At 45.2% G+C, this 20,448-nt stretch overlaps 2 protein-coding genes across 5 annotated transcripts in view; one reads left to right on the plus strand and one right to left on the minus strand.

Moving 5' to 3' along the window:
- Positions 1-17,294, minus strand: part of ASB8 (ankyrin repeat and SOCS box containing 8) — a 96,165-nt gene extending 78,871 nt beyond the window's left edge. The window contains exons 1-4 of one of the 4 annotated variants that reach the window (XM_075830493.1): positions 9,423-9,502; positions 8,564-8,678; positions 8,162-8,266; positions 7,417-7,732 (exon numbers count right to left, since the gene is read on the minus strand). In XM_075830493.1, the coding sequence (XP_075686608.1) occupies positions 7,417-7,732; positions 8,162-8,266; positions 8,564-8,678; positions 9,423-9,445 (559 nt within the window). In that variant the 5' untranslated portion in view covers positions 9,446-9,502. Of the gene's footprint in view, positions 1-5,705; positions 7,733-8,161; positions 8,267-8,563; positions 8,679-9,422; positions 9,503-13,235; positions 13,336-17,255 lie in introns of those variants that run through there. The other 3 variants (XM_075830492.1, XM_075830491.1, XM_075830490.1) reach the window with 3 other exon arrangements.
- Positions 16,630-19,109, plus strand: NHLRC4 (NHL repeat containing 4). Its single transcript, XM_075830489.1, has 2 exons — positions 16,630-16,723; positions 17,854-19,109. The coding sequence occupies exon 2, from the start codon at positions 17,858-17,860 to the stop codon at positions 18,902-18,904; it is 1,047 nt and encodes a 348-aa protein (XP_075686604.1). The 5' UTR covers positions 16,630-16,723; positions 17,854-17,857; the 3' UTR covers positions 18,905-19,109.
- Positions 19,110-20,448: the final 1,339 nt, after the last annotated feature.

Consider the following 20,448-nt stretch of genomic DNA (forward strand, 5'->3'; position numbering starts at 1 on the left):
CCCCTATTATTGTACGGGGGTTCTGCCACCCGGGACAGAAGGTCCTATTATCTGTGCCCCCATCAACCCGCTTTCCATCACCCTTCTGGCAAGTCCTCACCTCCGTGCTTGATAACAATGCAGTTTCCTCTGGAGAGGGGAGGTTCTCCTCATCCAGTATCAAAGACGATGGGACCACTCAGGCCCGGGACCCTTCTCTCCAAATATGCAAAAGTTAAAAACACATGTAGACTCTGTTGGAAAATAAATAATCTTATAGGTAGTCCTATAGCGAAGGCTGAATTTACGCCGCGTTCGCAATTGTCGAACGGATTTACGAACATAAAAATATCTAAAACACAAAAAAAAAATTTTTTACTTCTCTTTGTTGTTACAATTTCAACTACAATAAGTAGCACCTTCATATAGTTAAAGGGTTTATATAAACAGTAGAAGTATTTTTTTCCCTTTCATAAACAGCGCCACTCTTTTCACTAGGTTGTGCCTGGTATTGCACCATTCAATTCAATGGGCCTGAGCTGTAATACCAGACACAGTCCATGGACAAGTGTTCAGGACAAGATATATAAGATTATAAAAATGGATCAGTCCCCCCCCATGATGTAATTTTCAAACTGAATGATACGTCCAAAAATATTAACTCCTTTACACCAGGAATATGGGATAATGGCAGTCGCTGCGTATTAGCTGTGAGAAGTATCTTGTCAGAATATCGCATTACCTATAGTAGAAGTTCCCGACTTATTACTAATCACAGCTCTGGTACAGTGTGTTTCTTCACATCCGACAAGCCTTCAATCCATACAATACCTTCCATCCAGGAGACATGACGAGACTATAGCTGACTGTTCACTACATGGATTAATGGTCATGATCAGAGTAGGGGGGGGGTCTATACTTTAGTGTATTATTTATAAATGCCGCCTGGCATCAAACCATAAATCCAGACTACTCTGCAGGGTGCAGCATTATTATGTCAAGGGACTTACAAGAGATAAAAGGAGTAACGAGAGGATTAATGGATATTAAATATAATGGTGAGCTTTGTGGGAACACTTGAAGTGGACCTCTAATTTTATAAAACTTGTGGCATGTCATAGAGACAGAACTTTCCATAATTGATGGGTCTGCAATCTCTGACCCCCATAGTCACTAGAACACATGGGCGCAAACGCTCTTCCGAGCATCATGCAAGGGCCTGGAGAGCAACCAAGCGCTCCTCTGGACACGATACAAGAGCCCAAGTGCTCTTTTGGCGACCATACAGGGGCCCAAGCACCCCTTTGAGAACCATACAGAGATCCAATCGCTCTTCTTCGCAGTATACAGAGATCCAAGTGATCTTCGGAGGGCCATACATGGGGCCAAGTGCTCTTCCAATCACATACAGGTAACGGAGCACCATACAGGGGCCCAAACACCCTTCTGAGCATCATATAGGGACCCGAGCAACCTTCTGGGATCCATACTGGGCCTTGAGCAACCTTCTGAGCACCATACAAGGGCTCGAGAAAAACTTCTGAGCATTATACAGAGGTTCAATCGCTCTTTTGAACAGCATACAGGAGTCTAAGTGCTCTTCTGGCCGTCATACAAAGGTCCAAGCAATCTTATGAGCACTGTACATAGGCCCAAGTGCACCTCTAACCACCGTACAGGGGCCCAAGCACCCTTCGGAGCACCATACAGAAACCAAAGTGCTCTTCGGAGCATCATACCCCTTTGGCTTTTAGGACAGTTATTCCGGACCTACTTTTTCTCTTGTATCTTGGTCTAGGAGGCAAGTTGACGCAATAGTAGCAATGGAGCTTAGTCACAGAGTCACTCAGGCTTCATAAAAAAAGCATAGCCCCTGCTCCATCTGTGGATCCTTGTCATATTAAATCAATAGAATGCCTAAAAGTAAAAGCTAGAAAAATCAGGTAAAACATTAGCATCTTACAAGAAAACCATAGCGTAATAATACAGCACCCTGAGGGACATCCCCACAAGAAGTCTTTGAGGTCTACCTCAATATAACATCAAAATGTTAACTGGATATTTCTACGCGCCGTATTACAGTCCAGTCCCAGTCATCGGCTCCATTGTTTACTGTCCACACAGCAGCCGCCGATCCTCTAACATGATATCAGTAGAAGAGCGTATTCTCCAATGTGACCCGAGTGCATTATACTGGTTCTGGCAGGGCTGGAGCAGCAGGGCGAGACCCGATAGTCCCAGAATAAAAAGATTAATGACCCATGGCAGATGCCTCTTCTCTGCCAGGCCCCTAGGCTTGATCTACTAGATACTGACTGATAGTCATCTGAATAGGTTACAGGTGAATTGCGGCATGATGCTGTATGATCGTTTTCCCATCGTTATGAATGCTTATTAGTGTGTGCGGATCAGTGCACCCTTCCCTGGCTCACGTCCACAAGTATTGTGAACAATTATACAGCATTTGCCTCGAAGGTCAGAACATCACCAATAAATACAAGTCCTTGACTAAAGTTATCTAAAGATTCCATGCAGTTCTTCCTAACTTAGATCGGTTTCTGGAGAATAGGGTGACCACCAAGATGACGACGACTACAGCGATCGTCACCCAGTTTTTTCAGACTCCTGAATCTAGTCTCGTTATGAAGATTCGTCATTCGGGACTTTAGGGAAGCTGGGTGACAACCCCTATGGGAGCAGTATTGGCGGTCCTGCTGGTTGTCACTCAGCAGTGGCCACTACAGGGGAAATGGAGAATTACATTCGGCTATTTAAATGAGTTAGTGGCTCTCTGATTTGGCTCATAGTTGGGGGGGGTGGAACCCCCCCATTTATAGTTATATGCACTAATAGGGCATATGCAAAAGGGTGGTAGAGCTGAGACAACCCCTTTAATAAACACCCACATGTTCTGGCTGCGGATTTCAAGCCCAGCTCAATGCACAGAGGCTCCGGGATATAAGGTAGAAGCAACTCGACTACTTGTACCTCTACTTCTTTCTATGTAGCATTTCTGTACAGCATATTGCCCGTTCTTTTGTGATCCTATAAGTATGTAGACGCCTGACAAGGTTATAGCGCTAAAAAAAAATAAACAAAATCGCCAACCTCTGCCCAGCCAAGGCCAAAAGTATATCTGGTATTAAGGGGTCAATACCGTTTAAAGTCAATCATTGAGAGTCTTCTGGTCTCATATATTCCTACATAAGTTCCCACTTTCACCGCCCTACATATCTCCAGTTCTTGGTTCATTTAACCTCTGCTGAGCCGGAAGACGGGATTTCTTACAGGGCGAGAGTGGGAACTGGGTGAGTGACAAGCGCATCTTCCTGGCTGAGGGGATTTCTGTAAAGGTCAATGAAGAGGGTGGAGTACGTGGTAGAATGAGGGAAAGCCCGGATACAGCCCATAGGGACAATCAGTTATTGTCTACAAAACACTTTGACCTTTTCAGCACAAACGATGCGTCCTATGGTAACGGGTGGTGAAAACCACGACATAAGGCTGGAGTCGCTGGTGGTTTGGACTGGGTTGACATAAATACATGAAACGATATAATATCACACGATTAATAAGGCTATGTTCACACGGGGTATTTTGCCGAGTTTTTTGACGCGGAAACCGCGTCGCAAAACTCGGCAAAAACGGCCCGAGAACGCCTCCCATTGATTTCAATGGGAGGCATCGGCGTCTTTTTCCCGCGAGCAGTAAAACTGCCTCGCGGGAAAAAGAAGCGACATGCCCTATCTTCGGGCGCTTCCGCCTCTGACCTCCCATTGACTTCAATGGGAGGCAGAGAAAGCGTATTTCGCGCTGTTTTATGCCCGCGGCGCTCAATGGCCGCGGGCGAAAAACGGCGTGAAAATCGCCGCGAAAATCGGCGTGCAGGGAGAGGAATATCTGCCTCAAAGTTCCAAACGGAATTTTGAGGCAGATATTCCTCCCCCAAAATACTCCGTGTGAACATAGCCTTAATAAGAGCGGTACGGTTTCTGGAGAAAAAAAAAATATTATAAAAGTGAGTTTTCAATCTGTATGCCTGTCTTTTTTTGCTGATGGGTCTCGGCCTGGTGATCTTTCATATGATCCGGGTGCCGGGTTTCAGTAATGTTATGACACCCCTGCATCTGTCAACAGGTAATGAGCCCGAGGGCCACAAGTGGCCCTAAAACCAACGCGTGGAGAGCACCGCCCTTCACCTTATGTCTTACTGGAGTTTGTGTTTTTCTATTTTGTCCTCCCCTGGTAGATTTACTAAAACTGCTGATCCAAACGGTTTTATGGAGTTTTGTCTTACGATTGTGTGATGTAAAGATCTCTGCTAGTAGTCATCGAATGGGAACCTTCATTTTTTTAAGCTGCCCACACACTTAAAATATCTGTCGGCCAAACACCCATTCGTCCAACAGCTATTCCTTCCGATGCCCCCATGCACATGCAGGCTCAGCCGAGCGTGTATTTTCAATATGGAGAGGCGACAAAGCCGCTGCTAGACTCCCGCGGCAACGGCTGATCTCCTACAGGAATAAAGGATCGGGCATGCTGAAATACAACAAGCCCGATCCTTCTTTCCTCTGCCGTCGGGGTAGGGTAGGGTTGGGACACCACCCCCCCCCCCCCCCCCCCTCCACCCCCATACACATTAGATTGTCGGACGGTACTGCAGAAAATGGTGGGTTTGGATGACTTTCATCTAGTGTGTATAAGCACCCTCAGATTTAGAGGATGAATATCTGTTCGGGTCATATGCTGATCACACGGGCACACGGCTCATTACAGTTACTGTACGTTATCAGATCTCTGTCTAGTAACGAGCTCTGCAGCTGTGTAAGCATCACATGACCAGGAGAGATTTCCAGCCCATGGAAATCAAAACAAAGTTTTCCATTCAATGACTACAAGCAGAGATCTGAAACTTTCTAATATACTTTTTGTGTTAAATCCTCACAGTTTGAGAACTTTTTATTATACAATAAGCTTACTTATCTGAAACTAGAATACCCCTTTAAAAATAAACGTTAAGGGGATATTCCCAACTTGTAAAGTGATGGCATTGCCTAGCGCTATGCTATCACTTTATGATCGATCTCTGGGACCCCCAACAATCTGGAGAATAAAAGGAGCCGCATCGCTGATTTAGCGCCATTGCTATACAAAGATGGGACCACCTTGTTAATGATTGTAAACCCCCTTGATCAGTCCTGTTACTTATATGGATTCTATAAGGGAGTAACGTCGGCCCAAACCAAATGTACATGTATGATACGTCTCAGGCTCTGTTCACACGCTTAACAAAAAACGTCTGAAAACACGGAGCTGTTTTCAAGGGAAAACAGCCCCTGATTTTCAGCCGATTTTTAAGCAACCAGCATTTTTTGCGGTTGTTTTTGGAGCGGTTTTTCTATTGATTCTATGAAAAACGTCTAAAAAAAACCCAGCAAGAAGTGACATGCGCTTCTTTTTACTGGGCGTCCTTTTATGCGCCGTTATTTGAAAATGAGGTGTAAAATAACACCCCGTCGGAACAGAACGCCGTATTTCCCATTGAAATCAATGGGCAGATGTTTGTAGGCGTTCTGCTGCCAATTTTACGGCCCGAAATACGACTGAAAATAGCCTGTGTGAACATATCCTTATTATTAGGTGGGTCAACATGTAAATGCAGTTTTACTGGATTTCCTTGACAGTCTTACTACAAACACAATAACATTCAGCTCCACATGGAGTTTCAGTCCAGTTTATTCTCAGCTGATCACTGTAGCAACACACACATGATAATTGTTATCGGGGTTGTCCAGGATTAGAAAAACATGGCTTTCCTCCAAAAACAGCACCACATCTGTCCACAGGTTGTGTGTGGTATTGCAGCTAATCCCCATTTACTTCAATACGAATTTGGCCTTGAATTGGAGACCTGACATATTGGATGCCAAGGAAAACAAAGATTGGTTGCTATGGATGTAAAAGAAGGACTGGTTGCTAGGGATGTAAAAGAAGGACTGGTTGCTAGGGATGTAAAAGAATGACTGGTTGATCGGAACGTAAAAGAATGACTGGTTGCTAGGTAAATGTTGACTGGCAACCGTGAAAGACTTGTTATGCAGTGTGTATCCATAGCAACCAGTCCGTCGAACATGACTTGGCTATTCTGATGAAAGTCAGATTGACACTGGTAGTATCTGGAGTATCTAAGTTTATCTAATGATGAACATCCTAAAGGAACAATTTGGTTATGTGAGCGTCACACGTTTTCAATCTTCTTTTACCAATCGCGGAGAATTAAAAAATAAATAAATATCTGATTGTAACCAACAACCCCCTCCTGTCCCGTGGTAGCCATTCCAGCACACAATAGAACAGCCATCCTCTGGTCAGAAGGACAACGTCTTCCTTGTTAAATCAAGTCTTCAGTGATAGGTCTCACGTCTACATGACTTCATCCAACCGGTGAGCAGAAGACATAACATGTGGTCTTCTGGGAGGTCAAGAATACAGGATCCTGGAGAGTTGGTTCCCCGGACATCGGTTTTTCTGAGGTATCTAATGAATACTAGAGTATCTCGCACATATAGGAGTCATGGCCGTCTGATACACTGTGAAGGCAAGGAGGTCTTCAGTTGAAGACCGGGTCCACCCCGAGAGACGACATGGAGGGTCAAGTATCCAGTTGTAGCGAGGTGGATCCAGCAAATGTAACAGTTGTGACTTTATTGAACACACGTCTGTGAGGAGATGTCACTCGACAAACATTTTTGTTGTAGGAGTATACCGCCATAGTTGGCACCCCGTTAGGCCACACCCGGCTTAAAAATGAAGGTGTGGTCTAACCAGGTGCCAAGTATGCCGGTAATCTGATACAACAGAAATAATTTTTGACCGTACCCGCCAACTGTAGTTTTGAATATAGTTTTAACTTTTCCATTTTTCTCCTGCTGGATCAAACTTGCTGCAACTGGATACTTACCTTTATTCGGAGTCCACCGAATTATCCATGCGCCCCCCCCCCCATGTACTATGACGACGCCGACACCCGTGGCTGAGCGGTGATCCAGGCTGAGCTGATAACTTTTGCTTCTTTGTATAGATGGTCAATGTTCTTCTTGACATTTTTTATGTCTATTCAGTGCAACAGGAGAACATAGTCCTGTATGGATTTAGGAATAGGCAACTCGGTCACCACCTGAGACAACTGGCAATCACCAAGACTGCCCCTCACCACCCGCCTTGCCAAAGATTTCAAAGTGCCCGGGACTGAGCACAGTTTGACAAGACGTTGACAAAGTTGGGTATCTCGGGCAGCCTCAGGGGGCACACCTCCTTCTCTTCTCAACTGGAGGGTACCACAAGCCCGGTGTAGCAGTTCAAGGCATTCGTCCTCCCTCTCACCGCCCAGGCCTCTACCCATCAGAACCGCAAGCCGCCCAGCTGGGTACTGACCTTTGAGGTTAGCGGTGTCGGGCTGTGCCCCATACTCCAGGAGCAGACGCACGCTCTCTAGGTTGCCTTTCATGACTGCCCAGCTCAGTGGAGTGTCCTGGTTGTAGTCTTGGACATTGACCTTCGCACCCCCCTCTAGTAACGCCTGCACACAGCCGTCCATATTTTTGAAAGATGCCCAGTGCAGGGGGGTGTCCTGATTCCCATCCGGAGCATTGGGGTCAGCGCCGTATTCCAGGAGAATCTCAACACAGGTCTCGTCTTTTTCTGCTGCATAGTGCAAGGCTGTGCGCTGGTAGCCATCGAGTACATTCACCTGCAGGACAGAGGAACAGTCATTGACTAGAAGAGCGTACAAAGCTATGAAAAGAATATGATCTTTTTGACATGTTCGCAGCTGAGGATTTGCTTCAGTATATCCAGTCTAGACTATCCTCCGTATCACAAATCCCTCTCCTGTCCTGATAATTTGTAACAATGTATCAGTGCAGGTAAAAAGTTAGCCTTGAGTCCAAACTATCTAGATTCTCTAAACTGGATACATTTAATGCAAACCCTCAGCTGCGAGAAGTGTTATGTTTGGATTTAAAGAAGAATGTTTCTATTCACTAACAGCAAGCAGATATCCTGAATATGTTGAAAAGTTGAAACAAATATTTTAGAAAGTTGCAGAAATTTTTATTACAAAATAATTAAGCTTTATGGGAAACGGGAAACCGTCTTTAAGAAGGTAAAGTCTACCGACCTGAGCACCGTTCTCCAATAGCAGCTCCACGCAGTCGGCATCGCACACCATACAGGCGCTGTGTAGAGGCATCAGGGTATCATGAGGACTATTGACATCGGCCCCCTGTGGACGGAGAGAAGACGGGTTTATTGAAGGAAATTTTGAAAAACTGGCGCACAGAAAAAACGGTTTGTAACGTATCACGTTGCCATTTCCACCCACCTGAAGCACATCAAGTAACAACATTCAGAAGTTCAGGAAAGCTGAGTGGCAACTGCAGGCGGCCATATTGGTTGTCACCCAGCTCTTCCAGATGTAACGAACAGAGACGTTTGCGAGTGTGTGGTATAGTGACAAGCGCCATGTCTCTGCCCTCCTGGCATCACAGATCACACACGGCTCCCTGGTCGCTCTACTCACCTTGCGGATTAGGGACTCTACGGTGTCTCCAGGGAGAGATCGGATGGAGGAGATCGTGCGGATCAACCTCTCGGAGAGGGACGACTTCCTGTACATGTGGAGCATGGCCGGAGACCTAGGAGAGAACATATACAGAAAGGGTTAATTATAACTTAGTAAATATGGGCCCTTGACATCGATCCTATCTGTTCCTAGGAAAGCTGGGTGACAACCAATCTCCTCCATTCCAGCATACACTGCTTTCTTAAACCCTGAATAGCAAATCTGCAGTAAACATGGGAACTTGACTTACTCCTATTTGTTATATCTGTTCCCAGGAAAGCTGGGTGACAACCAATATCTGATCCATTCCAACTTAGGCCCCGTGCACGCGACCGTATTTTGAATCAGTAATCACGGACCCATTCGTTTCTATTGGCCACGGACACCGTTCAGTATTTTTACTGATGGGTGTCTCTGCCTTCCATTGAAATCAATGGGGAGAAATTTGGGCCGTTTTTTGGCGCGAGTTTGGACAGCGCTTTTTGTCGCTAATTTTGACGTGGGAACCGCATTGTCAGCACAAAAAAAAAAAAACTGCCGAAATCTCCCCCCATGGATTTCAATGAAAGGCAGAGGGTGATCACTCAGCGGAGTCATATTAGTTCTCACCCAGCTTTCCCAAAAACAGAAATAACTAAGAAATGGCTGAAAAGAATAAGACGACGACTCAGGATTTATATTTACTGTACAGGAATGCAGATGAAGGACATGAATGATGTAGAAAGGTTCCTCGTCTTGGCCGCTTCTCCCCTCTCCGCACGCCCTTCCTCCCGACCCCAGGGAGAGAGCCGAGGTGCTCTTTCCTGCCTGCACTCACCCTCGGGCACTCAGCGGGCACATGAGACGGACCAAGGCGATGCCTCCTAGGGCTGCTTTTAACGGATGAAGAGCAGAGAGCGTCTCCTTCCATTAATTCTTCCTCAGATGGGATGAAATATTCAGCAGGAGCAGCGAGGAGGAGGAGGAGGAGGAGGGGAGGGGAGATAGGACCGGGCTTCCTCGTAGGCAAAAACAGCGCTCTGCCAAATCCTCACACACTGCAAATATTAGGGGGGACTTTAACCAGTTTGTTGCCAGGGGGACCAGCTGTGGATTGTTAGTCCCGTAGTAGATAACATGAAAGGACTGGGAGCGATGCGCGAACGTCAGCAGCTGGAATCTGTCATCTCCATGACGGGAAATCGGCCACTTACGCCGCGCTCCCAACTTTTAGCCGCGTTTAGAAATGTTAGCACATGTGACACAGAAAGTGAACGTAAAGCCGCGTGCGATCTAACCTGACATACAGCAGATGCTACGCCGCAACAGCGGATCGTAGGCGCGGGGACAGGAAATCGATCCCATCGGCAGCGACGTTTTAAGTCTATTATAACAAAATGACGAATTAATTACGATACGATGTACCAGTCAGGCTTCATGACCACGACCATAGTTACGGATACGAAATTGCGGATAAAATGCTGACATTCATTTCTATCGGCCACAGACACCGTCCTGTATATTTACGGGTGTGTGTCGCAAAAAATGGGACAGGTCCTATTTTTCGCATTTACGGACCGTGCTCCTGTACTTATTACTGTGAGCACGGATGACGCTCCGCGGCCCAGTTACTGACCCTAAATACCGCACGGTCGTGTGCATTAGGGCTAATGCACATGACCGTGGTTTTATGTCCGTGTGCCATGCGCAATTTTGCGGATAGAACACGGACCCATTCATTTATATTGCCCCATCCACATCACGGATCCGTGTGGGGGCCGCAAGTCCAGGCTGCAAAAAACGTATTTGTATCTGCAGATCATGTGACTTACTCAGAAGGCTGGGACTAATTCCAGCCATACTTTTTCTTTTTTTTGCGTGGATCCGTGACTACTGATGACAACAATGCACGATGGAAGGTTTTTTATCGCGGACGAATGGATCTGTGGTTTTGCGGCCGCTTAGAAGCACAAGATATAATGCTTGGTTACCAATCCTAACAATGTCCAAAAAAGAAACTGAGTCGTTCAAGGGCAGCAATAAAAACACTGCCCCCTGCAGGTCAACATCATCTAAAAATAAAAAATGTTTTAAAACAATTATTCTGCACCCCAAAAAGACAGTTACAAAAAGGGTCTCACCCTGGAGGACCTGGACTATCTGTGCGTTACATAGACAACACACTGATTTCAATAAGAACTGTGTAATGCTTAATTTCTCCTGTGGTGGCGCTGTAGGGGAATTAAACACTTGCAGCCGGGTTTTCTCCAGATTACAGATGATCGCTGACAAGCCCAGCAGCGGGACACCCTGTGATTAAGGCCTTATTTACATGAACGTGTGCATTTTGCGTGCGTAAAAAAACGCAGCGTTTTGCGCGCGTTGCAGTTCCGTGTGTCATCAGTGTTTGGTACGTGTCTGCGTTATTTTCGCGCGTATGGCAGCCTTATGTCACGCGGTTTTGACGTTTACAAAATGAAATGAAGGAGTTGTTTTTCTTTTTCCCATCATTTCTTGAGCAACTGTTGCGCGAATCGCCCGCAGCACACGGACGATGTCCGTGTGCTGTCCGTGATTTTCACGCACCCATTGACTTCAATGGGTGCGTGATGCGCAAAAAACGCTCAAGTACAGGACATGCAGTGAGTTTCACGCGGCGGACACACGCTGCGTGAAAACCACGGAATGTCTGAACGGCCCCATTGACTTTCATAGGTCCGTGCGACGTGCATGATTTTCACACGCGTATCACGGACGTGAAATACGCTCGTGTAAATAAGGCCTAACGAGGAGGCGCTTGAATGGAGCGGCGATCGGAGTATGTGTCGTGCCATTCCACTTAATGTCTATAGGACTGACGCAAATAGTCAAGTGCGGTCTCCGTCAGTCCCTTAGACTTTGAAAGGAGCGGCAACGTATATTTATACCATATATCTATCATCTTACGCTCTTCGTTATTGAATGAAGGATAGATATACAGGTAAGCAAAATAAATCACCTCAAATAATAAACCAGCCACACACCCCAGAACATAAACACTCATGTCATACGGTGAGGAAAAATCAGCAGTGCCATCTGGTGGAGGGAAGGGGCATTGCATATAAAATATACCAAAACTAATTTACAAGGTTGTAATGTCTATCGACGATTTTTTTTAAAAAAAATTATTTATTAAGCGTGGCCTCTGTACAGCCCCTGAACCGGAGAACTTGATAATACCAATAGGGCTCGTCTCCTGCTGCGGCCCCTGGCCGAAAAAGTTGGACGAAAAATGTAGCATCTAACTCCGTTTGAGGGGGCTGCACTGCGAGCGATCTGGCTATATTCACACGTTGCGGTTGATGCATTAAAAAAAAAAAAAAAAATCAGACGTATGCGGTTTTCCATGCGTTTTTATTTTAACCGTAACGTCTGAATAAATTAATCATGTTGATGCCCCGATTTAAAGGGCACCTGCCTCACAACAAATAGTAAAAAAAATAAAAAATCATAATCAATTAGTGGTGCTCAAAAAGAGCGCAACTTTCAAACAAGGTCTAACCGGTGTCGTACCATCTGTTGTGGAACTACAAGTGCCTGCATGTCCACGGGCTGGCAGGGCATGCTGGGATCGGAAGATTAGCAACAGCTGGTAAGCCACATGGCCGAGCTTCTGAGACCTGATGTAAAGATCCTGAACCACGTGTGGACTAGAAAACCTACAACTATTTGGGATTACTATAAATGTTTTGGAAAATACCAGCACATCCTAAAAATGTGCAGATTTGTTTTGTGCCATGTGAATGGGATTTTGAAAACCTGATACTTATACATTGTGGGATCTTCAATGGTCATTTTCTAGGCAGAATCCACGGCAAAAATGTGCAGCGCGGTCTCCATACATAACTCCATGTAAGAAACGAGCACCGATCCACGTGCTGAATCATCGATCGCTGTCAGTTGAGGAAGTCCGGCCAGGACTTTGTTCACACACTCAGGTTGTGCCATAGGCATGGATTTTTTAAAGAACCCGTGGCATATATCTGAGGCTGACACTCGGATTTCTGCCACGGATGTGCCAGTGGATACATCCCATTGTGACTTAATGGATCTAATCCGCGGCTTTTCCATGCGGAATCGGCACCTATAATGACTGCGCTGCAGATTCTGAAATTGCGGTCATTATTCCGCATTTGATGTGAAATTTCAGCGGATTTGATGAGGATTTAGGCGCAGAATCCTGGACGTGCAAGAATGGAAACTTTCGCCATAGGAGCCTCAACCCGTACGCAGCGTGCAATGTTGCCAGCATGCGACTGTGGCGGCGGGACGACCCACCATTACTTTGCGCGGCCCTCACACGACTATCAGAGGATCCAGCGCGGTGATTCGCTATAGTCGTCGCAGCTCAGGCGACATACGGCTGAACCCTCATGCAACTTTAGTGCATCTCAATGGAATGTGAGGTCGCACAATGCCGCCAAGTGCACAGCAAATAGTTACTGTAGCACCAAACAGTTCAAGGGGGGCCATAGAAAGGCTAAGATTATGAATGCACCCCTTCCTCATATCCCTTTGGTCATAACATGACACCACAACTCCCATCATACTGTGACCACTAATACAATATCGTTCTATAGAGCCACTGAGGATCATATAGAATCACACTCACCTATAGCACTGCTCTAGTAAACTCAACGCCGCTGACGTTGTGGACACAGACTCAGCCAATCAGGATCCTGCAAAACCTGATTAACGGCGGGACGCACCAATGAATATAGTCGCTGGTAAATAGGCGGAGCCACTTAGTAGGAAGGATATTTGACGTCGGAATATGTACGTTTTCTCACTATTTTGGTCAATGCGGAACACCGTACGTCGCCATATTTAGTATTGGCAACTAGTGAGTAGATGGTTTCCGTAAGGTTTAGCTGCATATATTATCCAGTACAATACTTCCTTGTCTCTTTATATTCTGTGTTCATCTACGGTAGTATGTGAATCTGTTATTGAGAGGAATGATTTGAAATGAAAACTTACAGGGAGACACAAAGTGCGCTATGGTACTGATGAAAGTGGCAGATGAAAGAGCAGTTGCTTGTAGCGACCAATCAACTTGCTTCTTTCAATTTCAATTTCAAGCCACCTCTGGTATAATCATGTAAGCTGGAATTTGGTTGCTATGGGCAACAGCGTCACTTTATTCTACACTAGAGGTCCTTATGGATCCACATTTCAGCCTCTTATGGCGGAAATACATTTCCAATTAGCACATTTTTCTAGTCTGCACTAGTTTTTATCCATGCGATGGGACCAAAGTCTCCTGCTGCCCCCTCCTCAGTAGGACCCCTGCAGATTACATCAGCTCCCATCAGCGAGATCCCTAGCAAACTTTATGGAGAAATCTGTGTCTGGCAAATTGCCATTCAGCAGGACAGTCCCGGATTCCGGGTGGTGTCCCACTGTCCCGGGAGGCCAGGGGTATGTCCCGCTGTCAACGGTGTCTGCGTCCTCAGGACGTAGATACAGTTGAACCCAATTCTGAAGCAATGAACATCAGCTCCCTGATTCAGAATTAGTTCAGAGCAGAGGGAGCTACTTTAAGCGCTGTGCTCGGGAAAGCCCTTGACGTCACTGTCCAGATATGAGCAGTGACGCCAGTGGCTACTTCTTGAGCAGAATCCCCATTTCCGTTGCCTATGATCTGGCGGGGATTCCCCTCCTAGAGGAAACCCCTGAGGTCACTGTCGATATATGGGCATTGATGTCAGGGGCTCGTCCTGGAGCGGAATCCCCCGCTATAGTCGGCAACAGGGATTCCGCTCAAGGAGTAGCCACTGACATCATTGTCCATATATGGACAGTGACATCAGGGCTTCCCTCTAGGAGCTGAATCCCCGGCCTATGCTCTGGCTGGGGATTCCGCTCTTAGAGTCCCAATGGCGCTATCTACAGGGGGGGTGGCGCTATCTTCAAGGGGCTGTGGCACTATATAGGGACACTATAGGGGACACTGTGGTGCTATCTACATGGGCACGATCTACATGGGCACTGTGTCACTATCTACCAGGGCACTGTCGCTAGGGGCAGCTAATGGGTGCATTATACTGTATAAGGGCATCTAGGGGGCATTATACTGTATTGGGGCCGCTATGGGGGATTATGCTCTATGGGGCAGCTTTGGGGGCATTAAGCTGTATGGGGGCAGCTATGGGGCAATATACTGTATGGAGCAGCTATGGGGGCATTATACTGTATGGGGGCATCTGTATGGGCATTATACTGTATGGGGGCAATATACTGTATCGGGCAGAAATGGGGGAATTATGCTACATTGGGGCAGCTATGGGGCATTATGCTATGTGGGGGAATTTGTTTAGGCATGATACTGCATGGGGGCATCTGTATGGGCATTATACTGCATGGGAGAATCTGTGTGGGCATTATACTGTATGGGTCATCTGTGTTGGTTTATACTGTATGGGTGCATCTAAGGGGCAGTATACTGTATGGTGGCAGCTATGGGGGCATTATACGGTGTGGGGGCAGCTATTTGGTATTATACTATGTGGGAGGCACTATGGAAGCATGATACTGTGTAGGCTGAACCGGGTGTGTATGGGCGGAGAGTGGGTGGGATTAGAGGCGTGGCTTAAAAGAAAAAAAATTGCCATGACGCGCTGTTGTCCCTCTTTATGATACTTGAAAGTTGGGAGGTATGACTAATTGCTCAGTACCTATCCATTGTGATTGCCCCCTTCAGGATGGAGGGGTTGTACTTTTTTTCTAAATGTTGAGCTGGCCATACACATCATATCAAAATTGGTTAAACCCACCGATTGGATTGGGCAACGTCCAAGCCAGTCAATCCTTTTAACTTCATCCTAAGTAACTCAACATAAGAACACAAGATTGAAAACACCATAAGGCCAGGGTTCCCTGGCGATTTTACACATGCCATGGTCACATGCATATGATGCATATGCCCGGTAAACGCATTTTGATATTGCATTTAATGTATTCCTATGAGCCCATGATGGGTCATCATAATCACAATAAAATCCAAGTGCAATTATCACAGAAAAACAATGAAATACCCTCCCGCTACTATCGCAGCTAGCATATCGCATGTGAGTTTACACTGCGATCTCTAATCGATAGGACGCCGTTAAGCCCCAACCTTTAATATACTGTACTACATCATTTTTTGTGATACTGTCTCTTTAAAAAGTATATATAAGGCATTGTTCACATCTGCGTCAGGGTCCCATTCTGACGTTCCGTCGGAGCTTCCCGTCAGAACGGGACCAATGGAATCAATACCGACTACGCTATTCATTCAGTCAAAACAACGGAACCCTGGCACAACTGAGACAAACGGAAACAATTGTCACCGGATCCGTCACCATTGAAATTAATGGTGATGCAAACGGAAACCTATGGTTTCCGTTTGTTTCACTCAGGGTCCCGTTCTGACGGGAAGTTCCGGCGGAACGTCAGAACGGGACCCTGACAGATGTGAATGAAGCCTAAGAAAAAGGCTTCCTTATCTGAAATACTGTAAATGATTCACGCCAACTTTTGAAACATTTCCTCCTATTTTTAAAGTGGCCATACACATTAGACTAATGTCGGCCAAACCCACCGTTTGTTTGGCAGATTTCGGGGGGAAAAAAGAATCGGGCATGAGGAATTTCAACATACCGGATCTTTTGTTCTCAAGGGAGATAAGCAGCCGCCAGGGGTGGTTATTTCTCACGACCCATTGAGAACACAGGCACGGTCAGCCGATCCAAGCGTGCACAGTATGGGGAGGTCGGGAGGAATAGATATTGGCGGTGTATGGCCACCTTTAGTAGTATTATATATACTACCTTACCTTTATTTGAATCAATACTGAATAGAGAAGTTCTCGGTTAATCAGTAATGAATCCCATATCAGAATGTGAGAGAAGGAATTCTAATAAACCTTGGAGCGAATGTCCATCGTGTTTATTTAGTGATGTGTTAATAGGTGTTGCTTAATCTTGGTCTCTAACAACATTATATCCAGGGAAGTGGGTTTAGTAGATTAGATTGCAAGAGGCGGATTATAACTCACTTTAATATTACACGGGAGAATACAGAAGAATATACCTGGGGTTGAATTATCTATCGCTTGTAAGTACTGAACTGTAATAGCTTTTATGTCCAGATTTACATACTTATAATTTACATGGATATAAGACAGAGACGGGGTAGGAATTACAACTATAAAGGGGATTTCTCATATGATATCTCAATAAGGGTGTCATTGTTTGGGGTCGAGGAGCTGGGACTGCCGCCATTCATGAGAATGAACACGCCCTGACACTGATTTCAATGGAGAACTGACCACGTAAAAAAATCAATAGTAATTACACAAACCTACATGAGGGTTGGCTAGGGATTTGCCCATTAACGGCTTGTTTACCGATGTGAATGGGGACCGCATACCCATGATCATGAGAATGTTGGGGGTCTGAGCATTGTCAAACTGGGGTTCTTTGGCCCACTAGAGGCAATGACTCTGAGGATTCACCTTCATCTATACGGAACATATGTATGAGCAGTTCTTATTGCATTGCAAACTTTGTTGTTACCAATGTATACTCAGGACATACCAACAATAGGTAAAATTGGTTATTTGTGACTCAACCCATAAGAAATAGACCCTAGTGGTAAGTGATTGGCTCCAAAGTGAGCTCCACATGAGGTCGTCTTCTGCTGGACCTAAGGGGCTCATTATTGCGTAAAATCCTGGGTCCACCATGGGATCATTTGGTACTAAGGTGGGCCAGTCTGACCCTGGGGTCCTGGATCAGACATTTATGGCATATACTATTGATAGCCATAAGTGACTTGAAATATCTACTACCTATTCACATCCATATTCTTCTTTTAGAGGGCAAAATTATGGTCGTGCTCTTACGGGAAATTCACCTCAGTTCGTCAGGATAGGGACTAAATGGTTTTTGAAAAGTGACAATCACTTTCCTGGGACAAAAATATATTGACAAAGGTTGTCACTTTCCATCCCCCACTGCTTGTAGTAAAAAGGGCAAAACAATGTGAAATCTTCCCCAAGTGTTAAGAGAATATGAATTCTCTGCTCCATCTTGAGGTATAATAGGAGTGATACCAACAAATAAATAAATTACGAAAAACGAAAATTTGTAATTGCCTTTCGATGTTTTATCATTACTTGAATATCAATTATGACAAATTGGCGTGGAAGTAATTGACCTGCAGGATAATTTTTTTTTTTTCAGAATTATGGATAGCTCTTTGGAATTTTCTCGTCAAAAGGAAGATCTAGTCCGCACAGTAAGGAGTCTTCAAGTAGCTTCACAAAACACTCTTCAAAAAACCGTCCCTCTTCTGTCTTCTCAGTCTGGACTTGGTCTTTTAAAGCCTTCACATGTCCAGCAACTCTCCAAAAAGACCACTCAAGTCTGCCGGGACCTTGAAGATGTGAGTAACCTGCTCCTGTTCCGCCAGAATGAACTCACTCAGAAAATTTCGGTACCTGGAAAAGGGGGGGCATCTTCCCTTCACTGGTGTTCAGATGGCTCTCTCTATGTGTGTGGAGATAATGGTCCTTATATCCATTTACTGAATAGTCATGGGAAACCCACCCAGGTCTTTCATTGCTGTGATGATGTTCTCTTTCTTCCAGACTGTGTTACCATGACTCGTTTCGGGGCTATAGCCGTCACTGACATAGCAGAGGGTATAGTCCGTATATACAGTCCAAATTCACAACCACCTTGGACTAAGGTGGGTGGTAATTTTAAATCTCCAAAGGGTATTGCTGTGGACTCCTCTGGACGGATCCTAGTTGCCGAATACACCTCTGGGGAAGTTCAAGCTTTCCACATGGATCGAGCATGTCGCATTCACGGAGTCAAAAAAGCCTCAGGACTCAGAGGGCCTCAGTATATTTGCGCTACACCCGATGGTGGTTTTGCAGTTACTGAGGAGTGTGGAGATGTCAAGTTATTTACAGCCAATTTAAAATTATCTGGCTCCCTTTCATCCCAGCATGAGTTTGGAAATCCGTCAGGAATATGCTCCGATCCTGAAGGAAATATTTTAGTAGCAGATGTCCAGAAAAGAAACATCACCCTCTTTCCACCCAGCGGGTCACCCATTTGCATTGTTTCCCAGGGTCTTTGTAAACCAACAGGAATAACATGTTCCCCTTTTGGGCTTTTATATATAGCTGACTCTGGAGATAATTGTGTTAAGGTTTACAAATATCGTGCAAAGCCATACTACACTCCCACCAGCCCTCGTAGATCGGGAGAAGCCCCGTCATAGATGCCAATGTGTTAAGAATGACTTGAGTAGTCCCCCTGGGACATGTCTTTGCCGGATGTCCCTGGTCAGATAAACCATCTGCCGTTCTATGCAATTCCAGTCACACTACTAGTTACATAGTTACATAGTTAGTACGGCTGAAAAAAGACACATGTCCATCAAGTCCAACCAAGGGAAGGGAAAAGGGAAGGAAAAATTTCTACACATAGGAGCTAATATTTTTTTGTTCTAGGAAATTATCTAACCCTTTTTTAAAGCCATCTACTGTCCCTGCTGTGACAGCTCCTGCGGTAGGCTATTCCATAAATTCACCGTTCTTACTGTAAAGAAGCCTTGTCGCCTCTGCAGCTTGAACCTTTTTTTCTCCAGACGGAGGGAGTGCCCCCTTGTTTTTTGAGGGGGTTTTACAAGGAACAGGATATCACCATATTTTTTGTATGTGCCATTAATATATTTATATAAGTTAATCATGTCCCCCCTTAGTCGTCTTTTTTCAAGGCTAAATAGGTTTAATTCTTTCAATCTTTTCTCATAACTTAAATTCTCCATGCCCCTTATTAGCTTCGTTGCTCTTCTTTGTATTTTTTCCAACTCCAGGGCATCCTTTCTATGAACTGGAGCCCAGAACTGAACTGCATATTCTAGATGGGGCCTCACTAATGCTTTGTAAAGTGGCAATATTACATCTCTGTCCCGCGAGTCCATGCCTCTTTTAATACACGACAATATCTTGCTGGCCTTTGAAGCAGCTGATTGACACTGCATGCTGTTATTGAGTTTATGATTTACAAGTACACCCAGATCCTTCTCAACAAGTGAATCCGCCAGTGTAGCTCCCCCTAGGACATATGATGCATGCAGGTTGTTGGTACCCAGATGCATAACTTTACATTTATCTACATTAAACTTCATCTGCCAAGTGGACGCCCAAACACTTAGTTTGTTTAAATCTGCCTGTAATTCATGAACATCTTCCATAGTCTGAACTATATTACATAGCTTGGTGTCATCTGCAAAAATAGAAATAGTGCTATTAATCCCATCCTCTATATCATTAATAAATAAGTTGAATAATAGTGGTCCCAGCACTGAACCCTGGGGTCACCACTTATTACCGGGGACCATTCAGAGTAGGAATCATTGACCACAACTCTCTGGATACGGTCCTTGAGCCAATTCTCAATCCAATTACAAACTATATTTTCTAAACCTATAGTCCGTAATTTACCCATTAGGCGTCTATGGGGGACAGTGTCAAATGCCTTTGCAAAGTCCAAAAACACTAAATCCACAGCGGCCCCTCTGTCTAGACTTCTGCTTACCTCTTCATAAAAACAGATTAGGTTAGTTTGACAACTTCTGTCCTTAGTAAAACCGTGCTGGCTGTCACTTATAATGCTATTTATTGTCACATAATCCTGTATATAGTCCCTCAATAGCCCCTCAAACATTTTCCCCACGATGGATGTTAAGCTTACTGGTCTATAATTACCCGGGGAAGACCTAGAGCCCTTTTTGAAAATAGGCACCACATTTGCCCTGCG

This window comes from Rhinoderma darwinii, chromosome 6 (assembly GCF_050947455.1).
Source record: "Rhinoderma darwinii isolate aRhiDar2 chromosome 6, aRhiDar2.hap1, whole genome shotgun sequence".
Classification (NCBI taxonomy): Eukaryota; Metazoa; Chordata; class Amphibia; order Anura; family Rhinodermatidae; genus Rhinoderma; species Rhinoderma darwinii.